This window comes from Mirounga leonina, unplaced genomic scaffold (assembly GCF_011800145.1).
Source record: "Mirounga leonina isolate KUSES-001 unplaced genomic scaffold, KU_Mleo_1.0 Mir_125, whole genome shotgun sequence".
Classification (NCBI taxonomy): domain Eukaryota; kingdom Metazoa; phylum Chordata; class Mammalia; order Carnivora; family Phocidae; genus Mirounga; species Mirounga leonina.
Genome location: NW_023270305.1, coordinates 43,540,717 through 43,567,885, shown reverse-complemented (window position 1 = coordinate 43,567,885; position 27,169 = coordinate 43,540,717). Strand labels below are relative to the sequence as shown.

At 51.3% G+C, this 27,169-nt stretch overlaps 1 protein-coding gene across 14 annotated transcripts in view; it reads left to right on the top strand.

Annotated features, from left to right (window-relative positions):
- The first annotated feature begins 1,407 nt into the window (after positions 1–1,407).
- The window catches only part of DYSF (dysferlin), a 205,145-nt gene continuing 179,383 nt past the window's right edge, over positions 1,408–27,169 (top strand). For 6 of the 14 annotated variants that reach the window (XM_035001326.1, XM_035001329.1, XM_035001322.1 and 3 more), the window contains exons 1-3: positions 10,321–10,530; positions 24,028–24,083; positions 25,014–25,105. In XM_035001326.1, the coding sequence (XP_034857217.1) occupies positions 10,440–10,530; positions 24,028–24,083; positions 25,014–25,105 (239 nt within the window). In that variant the 5' untranslated portion in view covers positions 10,321–10,439. Of the gene's footprint in view, positions 1,913–10,320; positions 10,531–24,027; positions 24,084–25,013; positions 25,106–27,169 lie in introns of those variants that run through there. The other 8 variants (XM_035001332.1, XM_035001328.1, XM_035001330.1 and 5 more) reach the window with 3 other exon arrangements.

Here is a 27,169-nt window from a genome sequence, read left to right as displayed (position 1 = left end):
GGATGTCTTAATAGAAATTTATTTTCTCACAGTTCTGGAGGCTAGAAATCCAAGATCAAGTTATTGATTGGCAAATTTGGTTTCTTCTGAGGCCTTTCTCCCTGGCTTTCAGAGGGCCACCTTCTCACCGGGTGCTCGTGTGGTCTTTCCTCTGTGTGCATACATCCCTGGTGTCTCTGCATCCAGATTTCCTCTTGTCAGATTGGATTAGAACCCACCCACAGTCTTGTTTTAACTTAATCACCTCTGTAAAGCCCCTAACTCCAAATACAGTCACATTCCTAACTGGGGGGCTAGGGCATATGGATTAACATATGGGTTTTCAACATATGGATTTGGGGGGATGGGACACAATTCAGCCCATAACAGGAACCAAGCCACTTCTGCTCCTCATTGTGTCCCCATCACCCAGGACAGTATTGGCATGTTGTAGGACTTGATACATGCCTGTTAAATGGACGACTGGGAGTCTTGTTCCCACCTAGTTGGGGCTATGGACAAAACAGCTTCCTGTTCTGGCCGGGGGTGTGTGTTCTACCTCCATGGGTTGCTGGGGGAGGGGATGGTTTGCTGATGACTGCACACCCATCCAAGTTGCCCTCTTTAGAAGGTGAGTCACCCAACTTCTGGGAGTGTGGATCTACACAGTTCCCAGAAAGCAATTTAGCAATCGGTACTAGGACCTAAAAAAAGGCATGTCCTGCAACTTTACCATTCCAAGGTTGAGAATCCAACCTAAGGAACTAGCAGAAGGGGCCCAAGATGGGCTTATATCCCAGTTTTTATATAAAAAAGTATGTCTCACTATTATAATAGTGATGTTTAACAACGGGAAAAAGCTTGGTAAGTCTAGTACATTCATATGATACAAAATGATGTAGTTATTGAAAAATTGTCTATGAAAAATTTATAATGATGCAAGAAAATATTACATAAAAACGCAGGACACAGAACTGCATATACATTGATCTCAGAAATGTGATAAATAGTGTAATTTACACACACACACACACACACACACAGGAAAAAGCCTGGATTGGTAAATATCCAAATGTTAATACTGTTTTTTTCAGACTTGAGATTTCTTTCCTTTATGCTTTTGTGTTAAAAGTAACAGGTGCTGCTTTTACAGCAGAAAAGAAGGGGGACAGAGTTTTTAAGGCAGCCAGACGAGGCCGGTCACTGAGATTCCTCAGCTCCGGGCTTCTCGGGAAAGCGCGGTCCGTGCGCCCACCCCCCACCTGGTCCTCAGAGCAGCCGGCTGACTCCTGCGTCCGACCGAGAGTGCTCGAATCCTCGCGGCCGGAGGAGGCGACCGGCTTGGCGAGGCGCGCGGCCGGGGGTGGGTGGAAGGTCGGGGGAGGGACTGAGCCTTTCTCCTGTCGGCAGCGAGATCTGGACCGCGCTGGGCGTCCGGAGCCCTGGGCCAGCCCCCCGCCATCGCGGCCGCCGCCCGGTCGGCTGTTCCCCGGCCAGGTGCAAAACGCCTTGTCATTGGGAGAGTCCGCGTCCGGAGCATTGAATTACAGCTCAGCCGAGCCCGGGTAGGGCGGCGGGGGTGGAAGATGAGCAGAAGCCCCTGTGTCCGGAGCGCCTGCTGACACGCGGGGTAAACGCGGCTGGGGCGGGGACCGAGCGTAGCCCACTGGAGCAGCCCGGGGCTGGCCTGTTTCTCTTCAACAGCAGAAGATCTGAGCCACGAGCCAGCGATCCCAACAGGCTTCCCTCGTCCAGCCTTCTCCAGTGAGGAGACCCGCTCCTCGCCGACCTTCCCCGGCTCTCTCCGCGCGCCCTGGACGCACGGGGCCCTAATTCGTGCCAGTCATGCTGAGGGTCTTCATCCTCTATGCCGAGAACGTCCACACCCCGGACACCGACATCAGCGATGCCTACTGCTCTGCGGTGTTTGCAGGTAGGGGGGGCCGGCATCTCCGCAGGGCGGGGAGGGTGCGGGTCGGAGAGGGGACTCCTGGGCCTCCCCCCAGAGAGCTCCGGGATGGGCGAGAAGAGACTCCACGCCCCGGGCCAGACTGACTTTGGGTGTCGCAGAGACCCACATGCTCGGGAAGGGACGACCCAGAGGGAAACAGGCAACGAGAGAGGTGGCTGAACTGCACTTCTCTGGGGCCTGGAAGCTGAGTCCAGGTTGGAGCTATGGGCGGGTAGGACAGGGCCAGCATCTCTCCTCTCACTCTTCCGGATCTCTTAAGAGAGGTCTCTCCGCGCTGTACTGCAGGGATCCCGGAGGGCTGGGTCTCAGGCCTATTTATAGCCCAGCTCTCTTCCCTGGCCTGGGCCCGGAGGCTCTCCTAGGCCCCAGCTCTCTATCACACGCTGGGTTGGCAGGCCCCGGCCACTGGGGGCAGAGGCACCCGGATCCTACTCCTGCTTTGGGCATAGGGTGGGAGAAATCGAGCAGTCCCCACAGCTGACACCAACACCAACCTCTAGGACCTGTCCCCCTCTCCCCTCCCCTCCCACCAGAGCAGAACTTGTAGGGGAGTGTATCTGGGAAGTGCTATCTTCATCAGCCTTGAGCAAAGGAGCCTGCTCCCCTATCCGATTGGAACCTCCCACAGTACAGTTTTCCTATGGTCATGAGTGGACTTTTCCTCCAGGAGGTGAGGGCCAGCACCCGTCTATTTACCTGGAACCCCCCCAGGGCCAAGTCAGAGCTGTGGTCTACCCAGCTGGGTCTTTGGGCTTGGCGCCATACTGGGGGAGAAGGACCAGAGTATGAGAGTCCACCCCCCACCAGCCCGGTGGGTTTGCTCTTTGTCTCCATGACTTGTCGCTTTCCTTCTCTTCAAAGACCTGCCTTCATGCCAGGCCCCCAGAAATCGTAGCAAGGACTGGTCCCTGGCCATTCAGCAGAGCTGTGTTTTCGAGCTCTTGGATCTTCCTGTTCCCAGCCGCCCATGTGCACATGTACTCCCAGACACATATCCACCCAGGAGTGCATGGGCCATCCCCGGTGTTCCAAGGGGTAGAGGTTCAGAGAACCAAGGCGTGTGTCCACAATAGCACACACAGATGTGTCCTACCAGGGACATAGGCACACACACTCCTGGATGTGAAATTTGGGGTTTCTCAGGAAACAGCCTGAGCCAAGAGGAGGGACAGAGGGGGGAGTGGGAGGTGACACGCCAGCTGGGCTTTCCTGCGAACATTCTGCTTTGACCTGTTCTCGACCAGTTTCCCATAGTTGCCTCCGGAAATGAACTTTATCCAGGTGTTTCCAGGGGGAAGACAAAGGCACCAATGGGGGGCCTCCATACTTCCACTGCATCCTCAGCATTGGGCAGGCCAGGCCAGCAGCCTCACGGAGGGCCGTGGGCTCCTCGTCTCAACTCCGGGGAGCACAATTCCCACTGTGAATATCTCCCTGGCTGAGGGGAAGGAGGGTCGTGTCACCTGGGAGGGAGGGGAAAATCCTGTGCTTTGAATATTTGCCTCTTGCCCAAGCACCCCTTCCCCAGCGAACTGCCCTAGCCCAAGGGCTGAGCGGGCTTTGTGAATGGCACCCTCTGGACCTGTCCAGTGCATAAAAGAACCTCAAGGAGGGCAGGGCACTGTGTAACCCTGCCTGTGTTCTCAGGGCTCTTGTCTCGTCTGGTGCCCATTCAGTCTGAACCAGATTTTCCTTCCCTGATCACAAGCCCCCCCCACAATACCCACATATTTGCTTCATGCTATGAAGTCCCTCTACCCAGGCCAGGCTCTGAGCCCTAGCAGGAGAAAGGAAAGAATGAATAATGTATGGGGAAGCACTTTCTAACCCCTGAAGTGCTTTGCCCACAGGAGTGTGGCTGGTGTGGGGCAGTCTTCCCCATCCCCCATCCTTTGTCCTCCCTCTGAGTCCCTGACAGCCCCTGCCCCCATCTCCCTGATGTCAGTCTGCACTCTTGCCCTTTGCCTGCTGCCTGGCTTCTCTGGGTGAGCTCCTGCTTCCCCAGGGAGAAAGGAAGTAGGTTGTCTGTGCTGCCCGTGAGTGCTCCCCAGAGGGGGCTGGCTGGAGCCCCCACTCCCAGTCAGTCCTGGCTGTCACTGCTAGGCAGTCACGGGGAATGCAGTCCCTCCCTTCCCTAGCCCTGGACACATTCCACCTCCTGCACTGGCCAAGCTCTTAACCCATGTCCAAATTTGGCCGCCCCACAGCATTCAGCCTCCTTCTCTCAGCCAGGGCCAGATTGGTGAATGATTACACAGAAGGCTCTGGTCTCGGGGACACACTACTCAGAGCAAAACAGCCTCCTGGGAAGTATTTCCTCACCAGGGAGCCTGGCTCTGGCCTTCCCAGGCCCTTTAGGTTTGGGGTTGTGATCAGGTTGTGATCCTTTGGCTGCCTGATTATAATATCCCATAATGACACCCCCTCTGCGCATGCACGAATTCATTCCATGCTCACAGCAGCTTTGTGAGGCCAAAGGGCAGGGATAGTATTCCCCTTTAGAGATGAGCAAAAAGGCCCAGAGAAGTGCAGGAGCCTGGCCAAGGTCACACAGGGGTCAAAGTACCTCCCATCCTCACCCCACCCCTCTCTTCACTGCCCTCTGTTGTTCTCAGCACCCATGGCTCATGAAGAAGAAAGTGCTTTGGAAAGCATACCATGTGCTGCCCACAGCCAGGGCAACCTGGGCCTGAGCCAGCACTGGGTGGGGGGGCAGTGTTTGGGGTATCCAGCATGGGACTGAGTCAAAGTGGGGGGGAGTACAAGGCTGCAGGGAACGCACTATAATGACAAATGACCAAAACGTGGAGGATTCTGATTTTAAAAATGTGTATTCATCCCAAGGAGAGAGAATGGGCATTCATTAAGCACAAACAATGTACCATTTTCTGATGCTGTTTCTTTAAAACCCCACAACAACCCTTTGAAAGAGACATATTTAACTGATACCCAGCTTACTAGGTGCTGGGCACAGTTCTACATAGAACTCATTTCCCATGAGCTGTATTAGGTTCCAGCTAGAATTTGTACCAGGCACTTGGATGTAGACATTTAACCCTCCTCGTAACCATATCTAATAGCAACTATTATCACCCCCACTTTATAGACGAGAAAACTGTGGCACAAAGAGGTTAAGTTATACACTTGTGAGCCATGGAGTTGTGACTTACATGTGATCTGGCTCCGGAGCCCCATCTTTAACCACTTCATGATCTCCTTTGGGTCTTAGCTTTGATTTTCAAGAGACAAGCAGTAAAATGGAAGGGCAGGATTTGAACCCAGGTCTGCTCACACCCTGGAGCCCAGTCTCTTTGAATACTGCTTGGCACTCAATTATATATAACTGTTATTATATATGATTATGCATATATTTATTCTAATTATTATTATAGTTGATACGTATTGTAGAGGTACTAAGAAATCACTTCACACACCCAAGTAGACTATCACTACCTTTTTTACCTGGTCATTCCAATCATCAGTTGTTTGTCCAGCTCTAGTCCTTCCAGACTGGGCACAATGGGCTCAGTGGCGAGTGGCCATCCCCTCTGCCTCAAGGGACCCTGGTCTTGTCTCCTCTGGCTGACCCTCCTGGAGCAGCCCCTTCGGAGCTGAAAGGTCAAGTCACATGCTTCAGGGCACACAGCTAGCAAAGGGGGGACTGGGATGGAAGCCCAGGACCGCCTGATTCTTCCCACTACAGGATGGTTCATCCCAGGCAGTCCCATCATCATGGCTGTAGCCAGAGTCACTGCTCCCTGTGCTTTCTACACCCTTGGTGGACACGCACGTGCCCCTTTGATCCCAGCTTTGGATTGGGATACCCATGGACAACAGAGTCTTCAATGAAGGTGAGGGGAAGGGGCACAATGATGCCTTGGACCAGTCATACTCTTGGAAGTTTTTGGGCTTTGGCACATGTGACCCTAAAGGAGTCCAATAAACTCACAGGCAGAGTGTTCCTCTCAAGGTTGACATCATTGAGCAGAGAGGCAAGGTTTGTTTGCTTCCTGGTCACCCCCTGTCAGGCCTTGGTAAAAACAGAGCCCTGAGCTGGAGGAGGCCAGATGGCCCAACTCCAGCAGCCAGAAGAGGCCGTGTAAGAAGCGCCTCTTCTCCCACGGGGGCAGGGAGGTAGGATCCCTGATAGGTGAGCGAAGACTCCCCTGCCAGTGGAAGCCAGAGGGAAAAGCACGCGCATGTCAGTGAGCGGTGGTGAGTAGGGTGAGCTGAGAGTGCATGCCCCGGTCACAGGGGCCAGATAATCAGTGTCAGGCAGAGATTTGGGGCCCGTGTGCCAGGTACTTGGATTTTTCAAGAGCAGTTATCCATCCAGATTTGCATGAGAAATCTCCTAACATTGACTTAAGGTACGATTTTGTTATAAAACGTTGTGTTGCTCAAAGATACTAAGTGTAGGCCGATGCATCCCCAGGGGACACCAGTGGCAGCATCTGAAGCAGTGTTTTAGCCCGTCTTGGAGAATTTAGTCCTGGGCTTTTGGGACAACAGACGGCCAGTCTCCTCTCACTTGGGATTCTCAGTAAGCACCTATCCCTGACTACACCGATGGGGTGAGGGGGCAAGTCGGGGAGCGCGCCCCCTTACCTCTATCAGCCCTGAAATGTTGTTGCAGTTAACACATCTTTTTTTTTTTTTTTAAAGATTTTATTTATTTATTCATGAGAGACAGAGACAGAGAGAGAGAGGCAGAGGGAGAAGCAGGCTCCCAAGGAGCAGGAAGCCCGATGCGGGACTCGATCCCAGGACCCTGAGATCATGACCTGAGCCGAAGTCAGTCGCTTAACCAACTGAGCCACCCAGGCGCCCAGCAGTTAACACATCTTAAGTAAAGATGCTGTGAACACGAGAGTCTCTCTCACTCACCTAACGGTTGATGTGTGGGGAGTCCTGGCCGGCACGGTTCTAACCCACAAGGCTGTCCGGGACCCTGGATCCTTCTGTTTTATTGCTCTGCTATCCCCAGGGGTCCCCTTGACAACATGGTTGGTGATGGCTCACCAGCGAACCCTAACCCTAACCCTAACTTGGTCTCATGACGGTATCTAGCTGTGAGGGAGGCTGGGAAATGTAGCCTTTCTGTTTGGCTGGCCATGTGTCCAGGTAAAACTATGCAAAATTTCCGTGGGAGAAGGGGAGAACACAGAAGGAGGGGGACAAGTTGAGGTCCCAGCACACTGTCCATGAGAACTGCTTTCCTGATACAAGTCCCCTTGGGAGGAAGCCCCCTTTAGGCCTTGGCTGCACTAGGGCGTCTCCAAGGAACAGTCAGCCATCTCATCAGGGAGAAGCGAACGGCAGCCAGGCTGGGAGGCTGGAGGTTGGGGATGGCAAAGAGGCCTCAGGAAGTGTCCTGGGCTCAGGCCACCAGCTGCTAATTTTCTGGTTTACAGAGCATACGTGTGGAGCCCCTGTTCCTTGGACACAAGCCAAATGTTTGTACACGTCCCTTGGAATATTCCTCCGGAAATATTAGATACGCTCCCTATAGATTTCCTGTGCTGCCCCTGACGGGTCAGAGGTGGTGGCAGGGCTGGGGGGTCTGGGGGGAAGGGGCACAGCCTGGAATCACTGTGACAGCAAAAAAAATATCCCAAATCATCATATCCAAAATTCCCCCAGGGGGCAGTACTGCCCTCCTGGAGAACCATCGGCTTAGCCTCATCATGGGACCAAAGGGCCACCGGGGAGCCAAGTCCGCGGTCCGCTACGCCAGGCTGGCGCTTAATGTGCGCAGGGAGCACCCGGCCGACTGAAAGAGACCAAGGCTGTTTGAGGTCTAGCTAGACCTCAAACACGTGATTACAGCTAGTGATTCCTTACAAGCGCTGTGAGTGCCAAGAAGGAGAAGTGCGGCTGTCCGATTGTTTGCCAGATGGACCCAGTCTAGACCCAATCTAGACCAGGATGTCAGAGACGCCTTCCCCAGGGAAGCGATCTGTAAGCTGAGGCCCAAGGATGAGTGGGGGTGGCCCTGGAAAGAGAGAGGGGAAGGCATTTGTGCGCAGAGGGAACAGCAGAGCTCCCAAGTTGGAAGAGAGCTCAGCATGTTCCCCAAACTGAGAAGCCACTGACGCGGGGACTCCGAGCGAGGGGTGGAGTGGCCTTTCCCAGAGGGTGGAGGTAAGGGGTCTGGGCTCTATCCCAAGAACAAGGGAGGCCTTTGAGCCTAATCGTATTTGTTTTAGGATCGATAATGGAGCAGCGGTGACCAGCTAGAAGGCCCCTGCAGTGGCCCAGGCAGGAGAGGGCAGTAGAGGAAATGCCTCAGGGGAGGCATCTGGATGCTCTGGGTGCACTGATGCTACCAAAGTCAGGGCTGTCAGCTGTAAGATTGAGGCTGCTAGTAAGTGAAGTCTTGCCTCAAGGAGACTTTAATAATAAACAGCCTTAAAGTGATCTTCATTCCCAATACTTGCCCCCTTGGGAAGGAACCCCCATTGAGTACTAGGCCCCATCATGATCCAGAGATGTGATGCAGAGACATGGTGGGCTCTGAGCATATACAGCATACAGCTCCACTGTCACCCGGGACCCATTTTTCTCTCTGGTCTGCTGTCATTGGCATCTGCTCCATCCTAGAGCTCATAGCAACTGGATCCACATGCTTCCTTATTCTCAAGAATCAGGAGGGGGAGCTGGGCTTGTCCATTCACAGAGGATAAGCCCGTCCCTCCTGGAGAAGACTCAGGACATTAGCAATAGCTATTGCGAGGAGATGGGCTCCGATAGAGCAGGATCTACTTGGAGCAGGTAGGAAGGAGGTCCGAATGTTGGAGAGGAAGCAAGTGTCCACCTCATTGTGAGGACAGGTGGGGTCACCCAGAGAGAGTGGGAGAGTCAGGAGCACGAGGTCCCCAGCCAGCGAGAAAAGGTACAGCCTTTAAGTCTGGGGAGAAGACAGCCTCAGACTTGTCATTGAAGGAGTGAGAAGGGTAGGGTCTAGTGCCCACATGGCCAGCTGGTCTTAGGAGTACAGATGCTTCATTCATAAAAATGGGAGAGAAGGCAAAGGATTTTGGGCGCAGATGCTGATGGGGGTTAGGAGGCTGGGAACCTGGGGCAGTTCTCTACTCATTAAATAGGAAGCAAACAGAGTAAGGATGGCAATAGCGTGTTGTAGGTTTGGAGAGAGAAACGTCTGAAACGGTGGTTTCTAAAGAGACTGTGGAAAGATTGCTTGCTGGGCAGCAGGAAGGGTCCACCTGAGTCACGGGTCATGAAGATCAAGTGTCGGGGACAGGTTAGCGGTGTGATTCTGGAACACCTCTAGTAATTAGGGTGGAGTAGGCAGAGTAGGATTTCACCAGGTCATGGTTTAGCCACATGAAAATGCTGGATCCTCTAAATAAGGGAGGGGACAGCGAGTTGAAAGGTTACAAAGCAGAATGATGACTAATCGTTGAATTTAGGCTAAGGACTAGTGCGGAGGTGGGGGAGGGACAGGGCCCTCCCTGCCCCGGGCTAGGTGCCCGCAATGTAGGGGTATAGAGAGGAGAACCCCGGGCTCCTGTGGTCCAGAAGTCCATCAGCTGGAAAGGAGCCTGACAGAACAAGGAAAACGTGCTCCGGGCTGTCTCCACTCAAGGCTCACGCTAACCGCAATTCCTCCCCCTGTGGGTGTGCGGGGCCTGGAGGGTGCTGTCGGGGCTGTGACAGGGGACCGAGTGCTCCAGGGAACGCAGTATCCTTTGGACAGAGACCTCCGCGGTCTCTGTCGACAACGAACGACAACGACCCCAGACTGCTTGGGGAAGTTGAGAGGCGGGTTCGCGAGGGCTCGGGCCCGGGAGTCTTTCCAGAACTGCAGCCTGAGCACCGAGGGCAGGTACTGGGGCTCAGGGTGCCGCGTGTCGCCCCGCCGCTCCGCACGCTCCTCCAGCGCTCGCTCCAACTAGTCGTTTGCCGCAGGCACTCGCGTTCCTGCGGCCGGATGTCCCCTCCTCCCGCCTTCGCTCATTCCTCCTTCGCCCCAGTGTCGCAGCGCCCCGGGAGTGCGGGACCCGGCTGGGCGCCGCGGGGGTCAGAGCCGCGGCCGCCGCCAGGTCCGCACCGGTGCGCTCGCGGCTCGGGCGAGCGGGGCGGCGGGCGCCGAGTCGCCGCGGCCTGGCCCAGCGGTGCGCCCCGCGTCAGCGGCGCTTCCGTTCGCGGCCCGGGGCCGGGAGCCGCCGAGGGGGACCGGCGCCCCCACCGCGCGCTTCTGACCCCGGCGCCGCCCTGCCCACCAGCCGCAGGGCAGGGCAGGGCGGGGGCGGGGCGGGGGCCGGCGCGGGGGAGGGTCCGCCCAGCGGGTGTCCGGTGTCCTCCCCGCGGCCGCGGCCAGGCGCGGGGACTTCTCCGCGGAAGCGCAGCGAACGCGACAGCTCCCCTCGGGCGCGGGCGCTCGCTCGCTGGCTCCTGGGCCCTCTGCTCCCGCGGCCGCTCGCGTCCTGCCCGCGCGCCCCTGCGCGCCCGGCGCGGCCGAACCATGCTGTGCTGCCTGCTGGTGAGGGCCAGCAGCCTGCCCAGCGTGAAGAAGGACCGGCGCAGCGACCCGGTCGCCAGCCTGACTTTCCGAGGTGAGAGCCCCGTGGCCGCGGCGCCCGCGCCACCCGCCTCTTGGCGCGCACGGCCGGGTCTGCGGCCCCCGCTGCGGCACTAACCCTAGCCCCACGGCGCGGCGACAGAAATCTCAGCCCTGCTGGGAGCACGAGGAGGACGGAACCGAGCATGATGAATACCACAGTGCTCTGAAATTTTGGAAAACGGAAAGGGCCATAGTTTGCCAACAGTTACTACTTTTCTAAGACCTATACCCAGAGGTAATCAAGTTGGAGCCCTTGCCGGGCAGTGGGGATAGGAGTGGGAAAAGAAAGATGGGTGCACAACAGAGGGAGGAATCAGGATCACTTCGAAACTGGGCGTGTAGATGTGTGTTTTTGAAACTGTGTCTTGATTTCATTCATTCACTCATTCATCCGCCCATCTTTATTGAACACTGACCGTATTGAGCCCGCCATGTCTTGAAGAGCCTATGCACCTACATGAGGTGCTTAGACAAGAGAGGGTCTCTCTCTCTCTCTCTCTGCAGCAACAAAGGACTCGAAACTCCCCTTCTCACCGTGCACCTCTAACCCACCCTCTTTGAGGCAGACATTCCCACGGGGGGAGGTGTCTCAGGAGGGGCAAAGGGAAGAGGAAGGATATGTTAAAATTAAGAGAAGGAACAATGGCTGTGAGTCAGGAGCCCAGTGCTGCAAAGAAAGATATATAAGGAGAGGAGAAGGGGTTTCTCTCTTACCAGGAGGCATATCCTGTGGTTTTGTGGAATTAAAAAATACGTGCATCACAAAAGATGGTCAAAAGTAGAGGGAAAAGTGGCTGGTGTTTTCATGAGATTTGAAAACAGGGAGGGCACCAGGGGGCTCTTTAGCTCTGACCCATGATCTCCATCTGGTCCCCAAGCTCCCCAGGATAATAATGATCATAGATAGTAGACACAATTTGGCAAAATGAGAACTACTTGCTTTTATTCTTTGTAACGGGACAATTTACATTTTATCTCTCTTTTGAAAAGTGTGAGTCAAAACATTTTAGAAAACATTGCTATTTTCATTAACTGGTGACAGTCCTGGGTGCCTATTATGAAATGCCACTTCATGACAAGGTCGCTAGCTCGTCTGCCTAAGCCATTCATTCCCTTATAGAAACTGCGGGTCCACCCTTGGCGGGAAAAGAAGTTCTGTAAGGATCTTGAGACCAGGGGCTTACAGCAGCCTAGGTCTCTTGGATGCTTTGGGATCTGTTCACAGCTCTCTCGCCCTGGTTCTGGAACAGTCTTGCGGTAGCTCCCAATCTCTCCATTCTGCAGATTAAGGAAATGGAAACCTGGGCAAGTTATATGTGTCCAGGTCAGTGGTCACGGCAGGAAGTGCTTGGAATGGGCAATGCCCTTGAGTCTGGAAGGTGGCCAAATCTGTTGAGGCCCCTCTTAGCTGTTGCCTTGGCCCGGGTACCCCATGTAGCTGCTGTCCGCCCAGTGTCTGTATTCCCCACCCTTTATTATTTATTGGTAATTGATAAGCTCCTAGCAAAACTGAAACATAATAGAATGTAACATCTCCAACCATTCAAAGTCTGTTGTTTTTCAAGTCTGGGCTGCAATGCCACCTTCTCCGAGAAGGCACTCAGGATTCCCCTGGCATTCCTTAGTCTCTTCTCTCTCTATGTACAGCACGTCGCTCGGCCTGCTGGAGCACTCATCACAGCCAGCCTGTGCTCAGCGCTCAGATCCCCGCTCAGGGCGCCTGACTCCCCGGGAGCAGCATGAGCTCTGTGCTCTGCAGTGTTTGCGTTCTTTCTGGCCCAGGCTCTGGCCATCTTTCAGAGGTACCTAGAAGCCTCATGCAGTCTGGGGTGAGAGTCCTCATATGTTCCTGTGCCTGAGCATCCTCTGGAGAGTGTGCTTGCAAGACAGATTCCCGGCTTCTGATCCAGCAGGTCCAAGTGACCTGAGACTCAGCACTTAACATCTACTCCATGCAGAACATTTTGGAACCATACCTTGAGAGAAATTGACGTGAGAGTTGGTGAAATGTGAAATTAATGCCATTCCTTCCTCCACTCCCACCCTAGAGGCTGTTCATGCTGCAGTCTGGGGCTGAGCTGATGGTTAGGGAGAGAGGCCATTAGAATCAGACCCAGAACTTACAGATCATTTCAGCTGGGGTCCTCAGCCCTGGCTGCACATCAGAATCATGGGGAGAGCTTTAAAAAAGACCATGGCCAACCTTGAATCGCTGGAGGGGTTTCTAAAAATTCTCCATCGTTTCAGATGTGCAGTCAGGGGCGAGAAGTCTTGAGCCCCATCCCCTCCTGGCACGGAGGGGCTGTGGCCTGCTTGCAGAGAAACCAGCCTGCGCTGTGTGCTTGGCTCCCACCTGCAGCCCGAAATGCATGTGCCCGGCCGGCCTCACTTTCCCTGCAGTTGGTCCCAGGGCATTCCAGACGCGGATGTAATTTCAGGACCCACCTCCCGAAATAGACTATGAGCTCTGGGAGGCTGGACTCTGAGGGCACTTTCTGGATTCCCTCTCTCAAGTGTTCGGGGTGGGGGCTATTAATGAATACTTATCATTCCTCTGTTCTTGTATTAATTCAATAACTAGTTAACTAGAACACCTATGAGTACCTGGGCTGTGGCAGATAGTTGTTTTTTTTTTTTTAAGATTTATTTATTTATTTATTCATGAGAGAGAGAGAGAGAGAGAGGCAGAGGGAGAAGCAGGCTCCCAAGGAGCACAGAGCCCGATGCGGGACTCGATCCCAGGACCCTGGGATCATGACCTGAGCTGAAGGCAGACGCTTAACCATCTGAGCCACCCAGGTGCCCTGTGGCAGATAGTTTTGACTGATTATCTATGTGAACGAGCAGCTTCATTTCCTATAGCATTTAACCATCTGTACCTCTCTTCTGCCCTGCCCGTTTTCCACCAGCTAATGTGATTATTTATGTCCCTCCATTCATGCATTTAGTTCACTGAACAAATATTTATTGAGCACCTACTATGTGCTGAATGCTGTTTGAGGTGCTGGGGATACATCCAAGAGTAAAACCAGATCCTCCTTCCCTTGGAGCTCAGACATCTTATTTCCTTGAGGGTGCGATCTCCTGTGAGCTGGCTTGGTGAATTTCTACCCTGTTTCATCCAGGCTCACCAGTGAGAAAATGGACTCATTACTGCTCCTTCCCTTCCCTCAACCTGTCGGGGTCTTCCCCCCACCCCCAGCTGACCCCTCCCCCTTAGCCCTCCTCCCCTCCCTTCTGTCTCCTGGGGGATCTCTAGGCTCCAGGCAGGAGCCTGAGGGATCTTACAGAACCCTTGGAAGGTGGAAACACTCCTGAGGGGCAGATGTGACTCACCGGTAGAGGGAAGGTGGGCTGCAGGGCCCTGTACCCTCTGAATCTGGCTTTTTAAACATTGAAAGTGACTTTAAAGCATTGAAAATAACATTCTACTTTCTTTTTGTGAACATAATATGTACTCAATGTGAAAAAGGGTCTATTACAGAAAGGTATGACCCAAAGAGTAAAGAATGGCCCCAAATCCTGGTACTTCGAATTAACTTAGTGGTTTGATATATTTCCTCCAAGATTCTTTTTTTCTCTTTTTCCCTCTTTTTCAAAAAAACAATTTTAGTTGTGAAATTTAACACCCAAGTAAAGGACCCCCTATCTAAATGTATGCTTTAGTGCACTGACTCTCAGACATTTTGGGGTGTTGCCACTGGGTGGGGTGGGGATGGGGGTCTGTTATGGGCATCTAGTGGGTAGGGGCCAGAGATGCTGCTAAACATCAACAGCGAACAGGACTGCCCCGCAACACCCACAACAAAGAATTATCCAGCCTCAAATGTTCACAGTGCCAGGGTTGAGACACCAGCTCTAATGAGTAAATGAAGAGGGGGCTGTCCATGTATGTTACCCAGGACAAGGAATGGAACCTGACCAGTCTCACCCTTCCACCAAAAGTCTCGGACTCCTTGCCTTCCTCCGTAGAGATAATCCCATCCCAGATAACTTTTTTCAAATGTTTGAATATTTACATTTTCACTCAACAATAAACCAGGGGCATCTTTTTATATTGGTGAATATTCTTTTACACACCTTTTAAAATGACTGCATAGTATTTTAATATATGGCTGCACCCAAATTCAGTGGACCAATCCCCTACTAATGTATATTTAGATTATATCAATTTTTTTATATTTATGGCCAGTGCTCAGGTGATACTCTCACCGTAGGAAATATCCTGGTGATGAGGTCTTTGTCTGCATATTTAACGATTTTCTTTGGGTAAATACTGAAAGAGGCATTGCCGTGTCACAGGTTAAAGATGTGTGTAAGGATTTGCTGCATTTCCCGAATTGCTTTCCTGAAAATCTGTACCAACTTTACCCTCTCATTTGCGGAGTATGAAGGTTTATTTTCCTATAATCCTGCTAACATAAAACATGATCATACTTTAACAGTCTTCTTTAACCATATCTTAGGTTCAAGTAGTATTTGTGATATTTCAAATGTGATATTTATGATATTTCAAATTACCTACTTGCATTTATTTCTTACTGAATTGCTTTTGAATTTGCGCAGTTTTTTTGGGGGGGTTGTCTTTTTATTAATTAGTTGTAAAGTGCTCTTTATATATTAAGGATGTTAACATTTGGTCATAGATATTTCAAATCTCTTCCCCAGTTCTAATTGGCCTTTTGAGTTCAAAGACTACCCCTCTCGGGGCGCCTGCGTGGCTCAGTCGTTAAGTGTCTGCCTTCGGCTCAGGTCATGATCCCAGCGTCCTGGGATCGAGCCCCACATCAGGTTCCTGGCTCGGCGGGGAGTCTGCTTCTCCCTCTCCCACTCCCCTGCTTGTGTTCCCTCTCTCGCTGTCTCTCTGTCTGTCAAATAAATAAATAAAATGTTATTTAAAATAAAATAAAAAGACTACCCCTCTCAGAGTACATTCCATCACATCTGGTCTATCCATCCGCCACCACCCCTTCCTGGCTAGCTGTTTCCTGGAAAGGGTGGTTTCAGTTAGGATTTAGAAAGATGGATATTAGGGTGAGGGTGAGAAGAATAGGAGGGTGAGGTTCTTGAAGTGAGAAGAGCAGGACTCTGCTGGGGATGGCCGGGGGAGATACAGCTGCCCAGTTCTTGAGGTGTGCAGACTTGAGTGAGGGTGCAGATGGTGGGCAAGTATCAGAGTCTCCCGCTCCTTTTTGTTGGAGGGTGTCTGTGCCTAGAATTACAGCAGACCTTCCTTTAGCAGAAACCATGGCCATTTTTCTCCTTTCTGTTGCCATTGCCTTTTGGTTTTGTGCTGATACTTCGATTTTTTATCATGTTCTTTGTCCGATGGCTATTCTAATGAAGTGTCAACAGAATGCCCCAAACAGAGCAATCCCTCAGCACATATTTGTGGAGTAATCAAGGCTGCCTGCAGGATCTTTTTTTTTTTTTTAAGATTTTATTTATTTATTTGACAGAGAGACACAGCGAGAGAGGGAACAAGCAGGGGGAGTGGGAGAGGAGAAGCCGACTCCCTGCCGAGCAGGGAGCCCGATGTGGGGCTTGATCCCAGGACCCTGGGATCATGACCTGAGCCGAAGGCAGACCCTTAACGACTGAGCCACCCAGGTGTCCCAGGCCTGCAGGATCTTAAGGTGCTGCACACTTCTTACAGCAGGTCTTATCTTCTGACTCGTTGGCAGAAACAGCCTTTCTCTCTCTCTGGGAGTCTGGAACACCCCGTCTCCTCCCCTTCTCTCTGCTCCGTCTCGAAGTGAATGGCACCACCAGCCATGCCCGCATCCCTGTCAGAACCTGAGACATGTTCTGCTCTCTCCTCCCTTCCCTCTTCCCCACCCAGGCGCTGGTCGGCGTGCCCCAGACCCCCAGCCTGTGTCCTCACCATCTCACACCTGGACTTGTAACAAAAACGTGGTAAAATACACATAACACAAAATTTGCCATCTTAGTCATCTTTAAGTGTAACTTCGGTGGTATTGAGTACATTCATAGTATCGTGTAACCATCACCACCATCCGTCCCCAGAACTCTTTCATCGTCCCCAGCTGAAATCTCTACCCGTTAAATAACTCCCCATGTCTCTGGTAACTGGCCACTTTCACTTAGTGTAATGTCCTCGAGGCTCATCCATGATGTAGCCTTGTCAGAATTCCCTTCCCTTTTAAGGCTGAATCGTATTCCGTTGTATGTGTATCCCACATTTTGCTTGCCCATTTATCTGTCAGTGGACATTTGGGCTGCCTACACATTTTAACTACTATGAGTCATGCTGCTATGCACATGGGTGTACAAATATCTCTGAGACCCTCCTGAACTTTTATGAGAGCTTGTGACTGTCACTGTCTTTACTCCTACCACCCTTCAGCTGGGGTGCTGGAACTCTTGGGCTTCTCTTTCTCTCTGTGGAGCCTCGGGACCTTCCCCCTTCACAAAGCCTCTAGTGTGATCCCTCCCGTAGAGTAGCTGGACTTCTTACGTGGCCACTCAGGGCTCCCAAAGGCATGAAAGCAGAAACTGCAGGTCCTACTTTGAGCCACAGGGCCAGCTCAGATCAGTGTGGAGGGGCCCCATACAAGGACGTGAATGCTAGGACGCTGGTTCATGGGGCCATCTTTGAAGGCTACTATACCAGGCCATCTTCCCTGCATCTTCAGCTCCAGGAAGCAGTTACTACTTCTTTCTCCATTTGGCCATGACAACAGTATGGCTGTGGTTTACTGCAACCCCTTTAATTAATCCTGTTCCCAACACAATGCCAAGCACATGACCGGTATCAGCAAATATCTGTACACCTTTGTTTCCATCATTCCCCTACATGGGAGTCAATGTTCCCTGTGTATTAGGGACAGCAACTGACTCTTAGCGTTGAGATGTTTCACTTTTTTGTGATTAAATTTTTTTTTTATTCTGGTAAAATATATATAATGTAACATTTACCATTTAAACCATTTTTAGAGGTACAGTGCAGTGACATTAACACATTCACATTGCTGTGCAACCATCACCACCATCCATCCCCAAACTGAAACTCCTTGCCCATTAAACAGTACCTGCCCATTCCTCCTCCCCTCAGCACCTGGAAACCTCGATTCTACTTTCTGTCTCTATGAATTTGACTATTCTAGGCACCTCATGTAAGTGGTATCATATAATATTGTCCTTTTGTGTCTGCCTTATTTCGTTTAACATAATGTTTACAAGGTTCTTTTATGTTGTAGCACGTGTCAGAATTTCGTTCCTTTTTAAGGCTGAGTCATGTCTCATTGTTTGTATATCCCACATTTTGTTTATCCATTCGTCTGTTGATGGACATGTGGGCCTTGGTGTCTGTGAGGTGTGTTGGGAAATGAATCCGCATCCCTCAGCTTTTCTTTGAACCCTCCTTGGACAGGCATAAAAAGGGCCCACATTACAGACTGAGTGCACCCCTCAGTGAAAACCCCTGCTTTACAGTTTGTCTTCTCTATGATCCTACCAGCCCCAAAGATTCCACTGTCATCAAGTGTCATGAAAACAAGCATTCTGTCTGCTTCCTGTGACCTTATAATTGTGTTGTGGGGACGTGCGGCTACTGGGGGGTTGCCAGGTGGCTCTCCAGACCTGAGGGTGCTCCCTTCCACACTGTAAGTGCTGTGGGTGTCCACAGCCCTGGGGCTAACCAGCATCCTGGGCCACGGAAAAGAGCCTCTCCCCACAAGAAGGGGCTGGAGGTATGCGTGAGGCCTGGGGCCCAGACAGCACCCTGGAGAGACAGCACTCTGGCCATTGACAGGTGAGCTCCACCAGGTGATGAAGGGTGGGGATGGGGCTCCTCACGTGAGGCTATGGCCCTGTCTGATACTGGGGTGTCGGCAGATGTGGGGCTCCCCTCAGGGGACACTGATTAGCCAGGTGGCTCCAGGTGCTGGATGGGGCAGAATGGGCTGTCTTCTTACCTTTGCTCTGCTCCTGTCTCTGAGGCCCCTCCTCAGCCTCCTTCCCACAGCCGTGGTCTTTATCAGAGTTGGCCTGGTGGGGGACCAGGACCAGGATGGTGTGCTCCATCATTCTTGTCACAACCCCTGGCTCTCGACACTCAAGGGCCAAGATAGTGATTTCTTTGTTCTTCAGTTCTTCTCTGACAACCTTCATTTAAGGCATGATTGTCAAACTTTTTGGATTGTTATCCACCACAAGAAGTATATTCTATATCAAGACATAGTGCACATATGAATATGTATATGAAAATATAACCTAAAGTTTCAACTAATAGTAATTTTGCAGTGAAAGATGTACTCCGATACTTTCTTCTTTATTCTGTCTTTAAAAAGACATATTGGTCATCTCACTCAGTTGATGTCATGGCCTACTAATGGGTCCCAGTGAGCAGTTTGAAAAACACCACCATCCAGCAATGAGAGACTCTGGTCTGGGGTAGAGTCAGGGTAGGTCAGCCTGGGGAAACAAGTGAAGAATTTCTACGGGGGAGAGAAGAGTCCTTACATGGTAGGTTCATTCTTCCTCCCTGAGTCATTCAGTCTGGAGGAACACCCTGGGGGCTACAGCATGATTCTCATGGAGGCCTGCTGGCCCCCAATTCTTCAGAGCAATCTGGGCAGAGGACATGGTCCACTGTCCCCAACCCCAGCATGACCTGTGGGCTCTCCTGTATCTTCAACTATTGAGTCTGTTAAATTATACACATCAAGCCACATCTTTCAAGGCCAAAATTAATGATCAAGGACAGGACAGGTCTAAACCCATGATAAGGAAGGAACTGTTTTCTTAACTGTTCCCTAGTTAGCAGCATGCCTTCCCTTTCCTTGGCGTCTGTAGGTCATGTGATGTGCCAGGTTAATGTTTCACTTCTTTCTTGCACCTCTTTGGGGCTGTAGTGCCCCTCAGTGACCCCTCCCTTAATATCACTCAGAGGGTCTCAGAGTCGGTCCTTCTCACCAGACTTAGTGAAATCTCACTGAAGGCCTTTGTTCGCCTCATTTTTTGGAAAGGCAGCAAGTGGGAAATGCTTGAAAGACACTTTACACAGGGCTTGGCACACCCTGTTCAATTCATACCCTCCAGGAGCACCAGGAAGCTTCCCAGGGGTCAACTCAAGAGCAGCTGCAGATGGGATTTTCCATGTTACTCTTGTAGGTCATGGGGAGTTGACTGGGGGGGGGAAGTCGACACTTAGACTGAATCTCCTATCTCCTCAAAACCCTATGACATAAGAATTTTCTCATTATCCATTTACCACCAAGAGAGCTAAGGCCTAGAGAGATAATATGCCGTAGGTCACATGGCAGGGGCCATTATTTGAATGACTCCAACACTGTATCTGTCTCCACTGCTGGAGACACACCATCATGGCCAACTTTGAGAAGATGACTTTTGCCCCTCCCAGAACACCTCCTTCTCGTTGTGACTCCTCTCATCCCCTCTGTCCACCGACACACTCCCCTACTGTTAATGCAGTGTGATGGCATTCCTTGAGAAGAGTGGTTCTATCCCCTGGTGAACTTGAAGCCAACTTGGGAAAGGAAAGACCCATTCATTGAGCCTTCCATTACTGGGCACCTTGCTATATACTAGGGTTACTGATATGAGTAAGGCATGGTGTCTGCCCTCTGAAGACCATAGTCCAGTTGTGGAGAAAGACACAGAAGCACATAGTTATCCTGTGTTCCGATATGTGGTCAACCACCTCTGTCTGGGAGAGTCAGGGGAGGCTTATCAGAGTGGAGACAATTGAGCCGGGTATTGAAGAATCAGTAGGAGTTCACTAGATGCATCTGAGTGGTGCAGGGGGGGAGGGGAAGTGAAATGAACTCATATTTAATGAGTCAGACTATCTTGTTTAATTTTCACAAAACCCCATGGAGAGGTATCGTTAGGACCTTATAGATGAGGAACCAGAGGCTGAGATGTGCAATGAATTTCTCGAGAGTTTTTTCAAGTGTGTTACAGGGACTCCTGGGGGGGATCCCCAAGACTCTTTGAGCAGGTCAGCAAGGTTATAACGATTTTCAAAATAACCTCAAGATGCTATGTGCCTTTTCATTGTGTCAACATTTGCACTGATGGTACAACAGTGATGGAAGGTAAAACTGCTGGTATCTTAATACTAGTGAAGGCCTTGGTGCCAAGTTGTACTTGGCATCGTATTCTTCACACTCATGTATTTGCAGTTTAAAAAAACCAGCCCGTTTAGTTGAGGAATGTCCTTGATAAAGCAGTACAATGATTAATTTTATTAATCTTTTTTCAAAAAAAGATTTTATTTATTTACTTGAGAGAGAGAGAGCACACACAAGCAGGGGGCAGGAGCCGAGGAAGAAGCAGGCTCCCCACTGAGCAGGGAGCCTGATGCAGGACTCAATCCCAGGACCTTGGGATCATGACCTGAGCCAAAGGCAGATGCCTAACTCACTGAGCCACCCAGACACTCTAATTTTATTAATCTTGATCCTCAAGTACATGTGTTTGTGATATTTTGAGTGTTGGGACAGAAGTTTGCATAGAGCACGTCTGCTCCACACCGAAAAATGCTGATGGTTGCAAGAAGAAGCACATGTATGGCTGCTTGAGTTGCAAGCTGAACCAGCCAATTTTTTTTTTTCATGGAATATTGTTTTTACTTGAAAGAATGACTGACAAACTGAGCCTGTTCAAACTTGGGCATTTGACTGACATTTTCTTGGAAATGAAAGAACGCTCAGCGTTCCACCTCAAGCAGACATTTATTATTTGTTGCCAATTATAAAATTTGAGCTTTCAAACCGAATTGGAATTGTAGAAAGTTGTATCTTTCAGCTTTTCCGTATTTAATGACTTTGCTGATAAGATTGATGGTAATATTAATGGATGTGATTTTTTCGCATTATGCAATCAAATGTGTCAACCTTTGGAAGGTCTACATAACTCAATTAGTGAAAACTTTCCCAGTAACAAGAATTATGCATGGGTAAGATATTCATTCAAAGTTCAAGACAGAGCCATGGACTTGAATGTAACAGAGTACAAAACGTTCATCCACCTGCTTTCAGGAAATACTACTTGTTGAGTTTTTTGGTGGTGTCAAAGAAGAATATCCACAGTTACCTGCAAATTTATTAGAATATGCCTCTCTTTCCAGATATGTATCTCATTGGATTTTTCTTCCTAGAAGTCACCCAGAACAAGACATCTCAATAGACTGAATGTAGAAGTAGATGTGATAATCCAGCTAGGCATGAAAGAGACTTGCAAAATATAAACAGTGGCACTTTTCTCTTTCCTTTGTTTTGGAAGTTATAGTTACTTTTCAGAAAAATATGTCACTTATGTTAACACGGATGGGGTTTTCACTGTTAATTTCAGATTAATTACTAAATAAATATTTTTAACTTTAAAAAAAATTTACTTATTTTAAGTAAGCTCCACACCCAATGTGGGGCTTAAACTCATGACCCTGAGATCAAGAGTCCCAGGCTCTACCCACTGAGCCAGCCAGACGCCCCTAAATAAATAATTTTAAATGCCTCGGTTGTTATTTCCAATCTGGTAAAGGTCATTAGATACAAGCCATCTAAATAAAGGCTCTTTGGGCTCCTTCGTAAATTTGAAGAGTTATGTCCTGTGAACAAAAAGTTTGAGAATCTCTGCCCTGAGGCTTTGTTGAAAATAAGTGTTTTGTGGTGATCTGTGTCATTCTAAAGCCCACATTCTTTTCCTACACCAGCGATTTGCAGCCGGCCATGAGAGGGGGTGGGAGTTCACCCTGCCCCACGTGGGGGAAGTTTTATCCAAATCTCTGAAAGGATTCCCCCCCCCCCGCCCCCCGCCCCCGGGGGCTGGGCAACCAGTTTCAACATAATTGCTTTGGCGTCTACCAAGCCCTGATCTGCCTCTCTCCCTCAGATGTCTCTTTCTCCACAATTTTCCTTTGCTTTCTCTTTCTCTCCTGTTTTTCTCCTCCAAATCTTCCCCCAAGTCCTGCTTGCATCCTTAACCCCACTCTGCTTTTCTTTTCTTCCTGCTCTGAAACTGGCCAGAGGGGGGCTGAGCCCACAGGAGGTCCCTGGCAGTGCTCAGCTTTGGAGGAGGACTTGGGGCTCCTGGGAGATGTTTCCAGGGGCTTGCGGGGCTTTCATGGTCCAGACTCTGTAAAAGTTGAGCGGTCCAGGTGAGACCAGAGGCTTCTCACTAGAGAGTCTTGCACAGGTGGGGTGGAACCGGGTGATCTTTAGGATCCAAGCCAAATGTAAGTTCTGTGTCTGACTGACCACTTTTAATCATCCACTGGACACTGAATCATTTCTGTTCTGATGCTTAGCGGAAGGGTGGGACATGGTTAGGCTTTTCTGTGCCTCGCATCCACTCCTCCATTGCCCAAGGCACCAGAAGAGGTGCTCTGGTTGGCTGTTGTATGGGGCACGGGGGGTCCCACCTCAGCCATGACTCTGTCAGTTCTTGTTGTCTACCCCAAACCATTCTGCCTTCCATTGGCCCAGCCATTGCGAGCTTGGGACAGCCTGCTTCAGACAGACCCCTTCAAGGCAAGCGTGTGTGTGTGTGTGGGGGGGGGGGGCTGTTTTTTAATTGAGGTAAAATTCACATACCCTAAAATTCATCATTTCAACCATTTATTTTTTATTTTTTTATTTTTTAAAGATTTTATTTATTTATTTGAGAGAGAGAATGAGATAGAGAGCATGAGAGGGGGGAGGGTCAGAGAGAGAGGCAGACTCCCCACTGAGCAGGGAGCCCGACGTGGGACTCGATCCCGGGACTCCAGGATCACGACCTGAGCCGAAGGCAGTCGCTTAACCAACTGAGCCACCCAGGCGCCCCATTTTAACCATTTAAAAGCACACAATTTTAATGGTTTTTAGTATACTCACCAGGATGTGCCATCATCATCATTCTAATTCCAGAACACTTCATCATCTCAAAAAGAAACCTCCATGAAGCATCGCTCACCATTCCCATCTTCCCCCCAGCCGCTGGAAACTACCAATCTATTTCCTGTCTCTGGATTTGCCTCTTCTGGCTGTGTCAGAGAAATGGAATCATAGGAAAGGTGCAGGTAGATGTTTTTAAAAAGAAAAACATTTTCCAAGAAGATCATTCATTCTTAGAGTCAGAAAATTTACAGTTAAACAACTTTATTTAGAAAGTCCTAACTTCTTAACAACCGAATTTGTTATTGTTATGTTGTATAATAACATATTATCATAACAGTAACAAAGTCATTAAGAAGAGACAGGCTGGGGATTTTCCTTTAAAAACATGCTTGTGGCGGGGCTGCTCTTTCTCAGTCGCAGAGCTGAGAGAGGGAAGTCGCATGACTGGCATCTGCCCCTCCTTGCCGCCCGGTGGGAGTCTCAGGAATCCCTTGGTTTGGCGAGGTGTCCTCTGGCCGGCAAGGGGCTTTGGCGAGGCTCTCAGCTCTCAGAAGCCGACCCTCAGTCGGTGGGAGGTGCAGGGTGACAAACGTCTCTCCACTCTCCCTTTGTGTCTCTCGCAGGAGTGAAGAAGAGAACCAAAGTCATCAAGAACAGCGTGAACCCCGTGTGGAATGAGGTAGGCAAGCTTTCCTTTCTCCCTCCTTTTCGCTCTGCTGCCGCTGTCTCTGCAGTGACAGGTCAGCAGGAGGTGGCTTTCTCAGTGGCGTTGTCAAGGAGGCGGAGGGGCTGCTGGTCCAGGGTGTCAGCCGAGTCCGCTGGTGCTAGGAGCCTGGGAGCTGGGTTGGTGGCCTGGCCTGCCCGGTAAACGGAAGCATCTCTTCTGATGTGGGTGTGGCTCGGGGAGGAGTGAGATGTCTATTGTTCTCTTCTCAGCTCTCCTCAGCCAGGTAGAACTACCAGCCAGGTCGTTTAGGGGCTCTCTGGCCTGCCCGGACTCCCTTACACAGGCTGTTCTGCCTGCCCAAAGCCCACCTCCTCCGCTCAGTCCTCCCTGATTAACCAGATCCTCAGCCGGCTCCCCGCATATGGGCCCCCTGGTGGTCCGTGGAAGCTCAGGATGCCTTGTGCGGATACGGTTGGGATGCACAGGGTTACCTTTGCTCTGAGGAGAGTGCCAGGGCCTCTGGGTAGGCATACCTAGTGTGGCACTGATTCACGCTGCCCACCATGGGCCTGGCTTCTGCATGAGCACATTGATCTCAGTCCCTGAGGACCCTGTGGGATCACCATGCATTTTGCCCAGCTGTGCTCCTGGCCTGGCTTCCCAGTGATTGGTGGAATTGAGTTGGGGGGAGGGGGCCATGGGAGCCTGACCTCCTTCTTTCTTCTGCTGCCTTTGGCTTTTGCTGTCTCTTCTGAGGCTCTGGAACCCTGCTAGTCATGTATTCATTCATTCATTCATTCATTCACTCACTCGTTCATCCATCCACCCACCAGCATTGTTCGTGGATAGCTGTTCAGTGCCCTGGGGTAGACCAAGGTGACCCAGACACAGTTTCTTCTCCTAGGGGGCCACCAGTTAAGATGTGTTTTCTTTTTCTTCCAGGGCTTTGAGTGGGACCTCAAGGGCATCCCCTTGGACCAGAGCTCCGAGCTCCATGTGGTGGTCAAAGACCATGAGACAATGGGGAGGAACAGGTGAGGTGGACAAGGGGGCCTCTGAGGCCTGAAGGTATAGGGAGGGTCGTGGTGGACATAGACTCCAGCATCTGGGCCCTGGAGAGCTGGTGTCTCAACTCAGCGTTTATCGGAGACGTGCCTCTCGTGGGCCTGGCCTAGTGGTAGATGTTGGGGAGCAGCTTCAGGAACTCAGCCACGGGTAAATCTGACAGCTGTCCAGGCTGCAGGGAAGGGAGGTGGGCTCGGATCAGGTATGCACGCATTTGCGTGGACAGACTGTGCCCCGGGGAGCAGGGAGGAAAAGGCTCCAGCCCAGGGGAGCCTGGGCGCGGCCACCTCTCCCCGCCCGGTCCAGGCTGGTGAGGGCAGTGGCACGCTCTGGCAGCGGGCTGGCAAAATGAAGCTGCAATCAGCAGGGAGCTCTTGGGGAAGGCTTCACGGGAGAGGAGGGACTTGAGGCGAGATTCGTGGTTTAGCAGTGGGAAGGTGGTCAAGGGTTGCAGTGACTGCCCACGTCCCTGTGGCAGGCCTTTCTCTTGTTTCATGTACGAAGTGCAGAGGGTTTCCAGGCAGGGGCAAAAGCAGGCTCTTTATAGGCAGGCAGTGGGTCCTTTCTCCTGTCATTGAGCTGCGGGCCTTGTATGTGTATGTATGTAGTGTGTGGGGTGGTGGGCAGGACCAACCAAGCTTGCAGATTGATGGCCCTGCTCGTTGTGGGGTCAGGTGGTCTGGGAGAGCCTGTGGGGCCCCGGGGCCTTGAACGTGGGGGCAGGGTTCAGCCTCCCTGCTGGGCATGGCAGGGTAGGGCTGTGTTAGGTGCCGCTGGGGGTGGGTTCCCGCTCTTGGTGCCATTTACTGAGGCATGGGCTTGCTGTTTTGTGATCTGCTCACAGGGGTGCCTTTGTCTGGGAACTGGGTCAGCCAGTGTCTGAGGACCAGCAGGCCTGGCTGTGTTACCCTGGAATGGGAGAGGAGAGAGAGGGAAGAAGGGAGGAGTCAAAGGCCTAGGGAAGGCCAACGAGGGTCTCAGGCTGTGGAACACCTGGAAAGTTTGAGATCCTAAAAAGCTTGGAAGAAAAATCCAACTGCCATGGTCTCTCGGTGACTCTGCTGGTCACGGGTGCAGGGCAGGTTGTGTGTGGGGAGGGTGGGGGCACTTTCATTGGGACCTCCGCCCCACCTGCACAGGGGGCAGGGGCTGGAATCCCTTCACACTAATCTACCCCAACACAGACATTTTGTGGAAAAAAGGCAGCCTCTAATAAGCATGAATGGTGGAGCTGCAGGTGAGGGAGGGAGAAACGATGGGCACTGGACAGTCCTGGAAGGCTTCCTGGAGGAGGGCCACCCAGACTGACTCCAGGGCTTTGGAGGGTGAGGAAGGAAGGGCATTCCAGCATTCGGGTGTGGTGTGGAGCCGGGCTAAGGCCTTACGGGTGGGACTCACACATGTAGCCCAGTGAGGAGGGAGCCGTGGGACCAGATTGGGAGGGGTTCTCTGATAACAGGCTGAGGATAATAATAGCAAAACCACAACAGCTGATGTTGACCAAGGGCTTAGCCGAGTGTCTGGCGCTGTGCTGAGTCTTTATAATACAAGATCTTTTTTAATCAGCTGGGTACTGCTGTTACAGTTGTCATCATTTTGGGCTCTGAGAGATGGGGTGCTTTTTTCAGAGGCTGATGATGGCAGAGTTATCCTTGAAGGCAGGTCTGTAGCACGCTCATAATCACTGAGTCCCTGTGCCTCTCAGAGGCTCCTGGAAGGCCCCAGGGGGTGCTGGACCCTTCTGGAGAGTTCTGTTCCCTTATGATGCTGGACTTGAGAGGGCTTAGGGAGGCAAAGGTGGGACAGTCTGGTTGCTGCAAGGCACATGGGTTTCATTTTCATGATCGTATTCAGCATTTTACAGGCCCTGTGGGGAGATTTCTAAAATCATGAAGGAGACTTGAGAGCAGGTGCTGGGGAGATATTTTTGATCAATTCAAGGGCCAGGCTCGTCCTCAGAGTGACACCAGGCCAGTGCCACACATGGGGGCTGGGCTGCCCTGCACCTTGGGGCCTTCTCGTTGGCCCCTGAG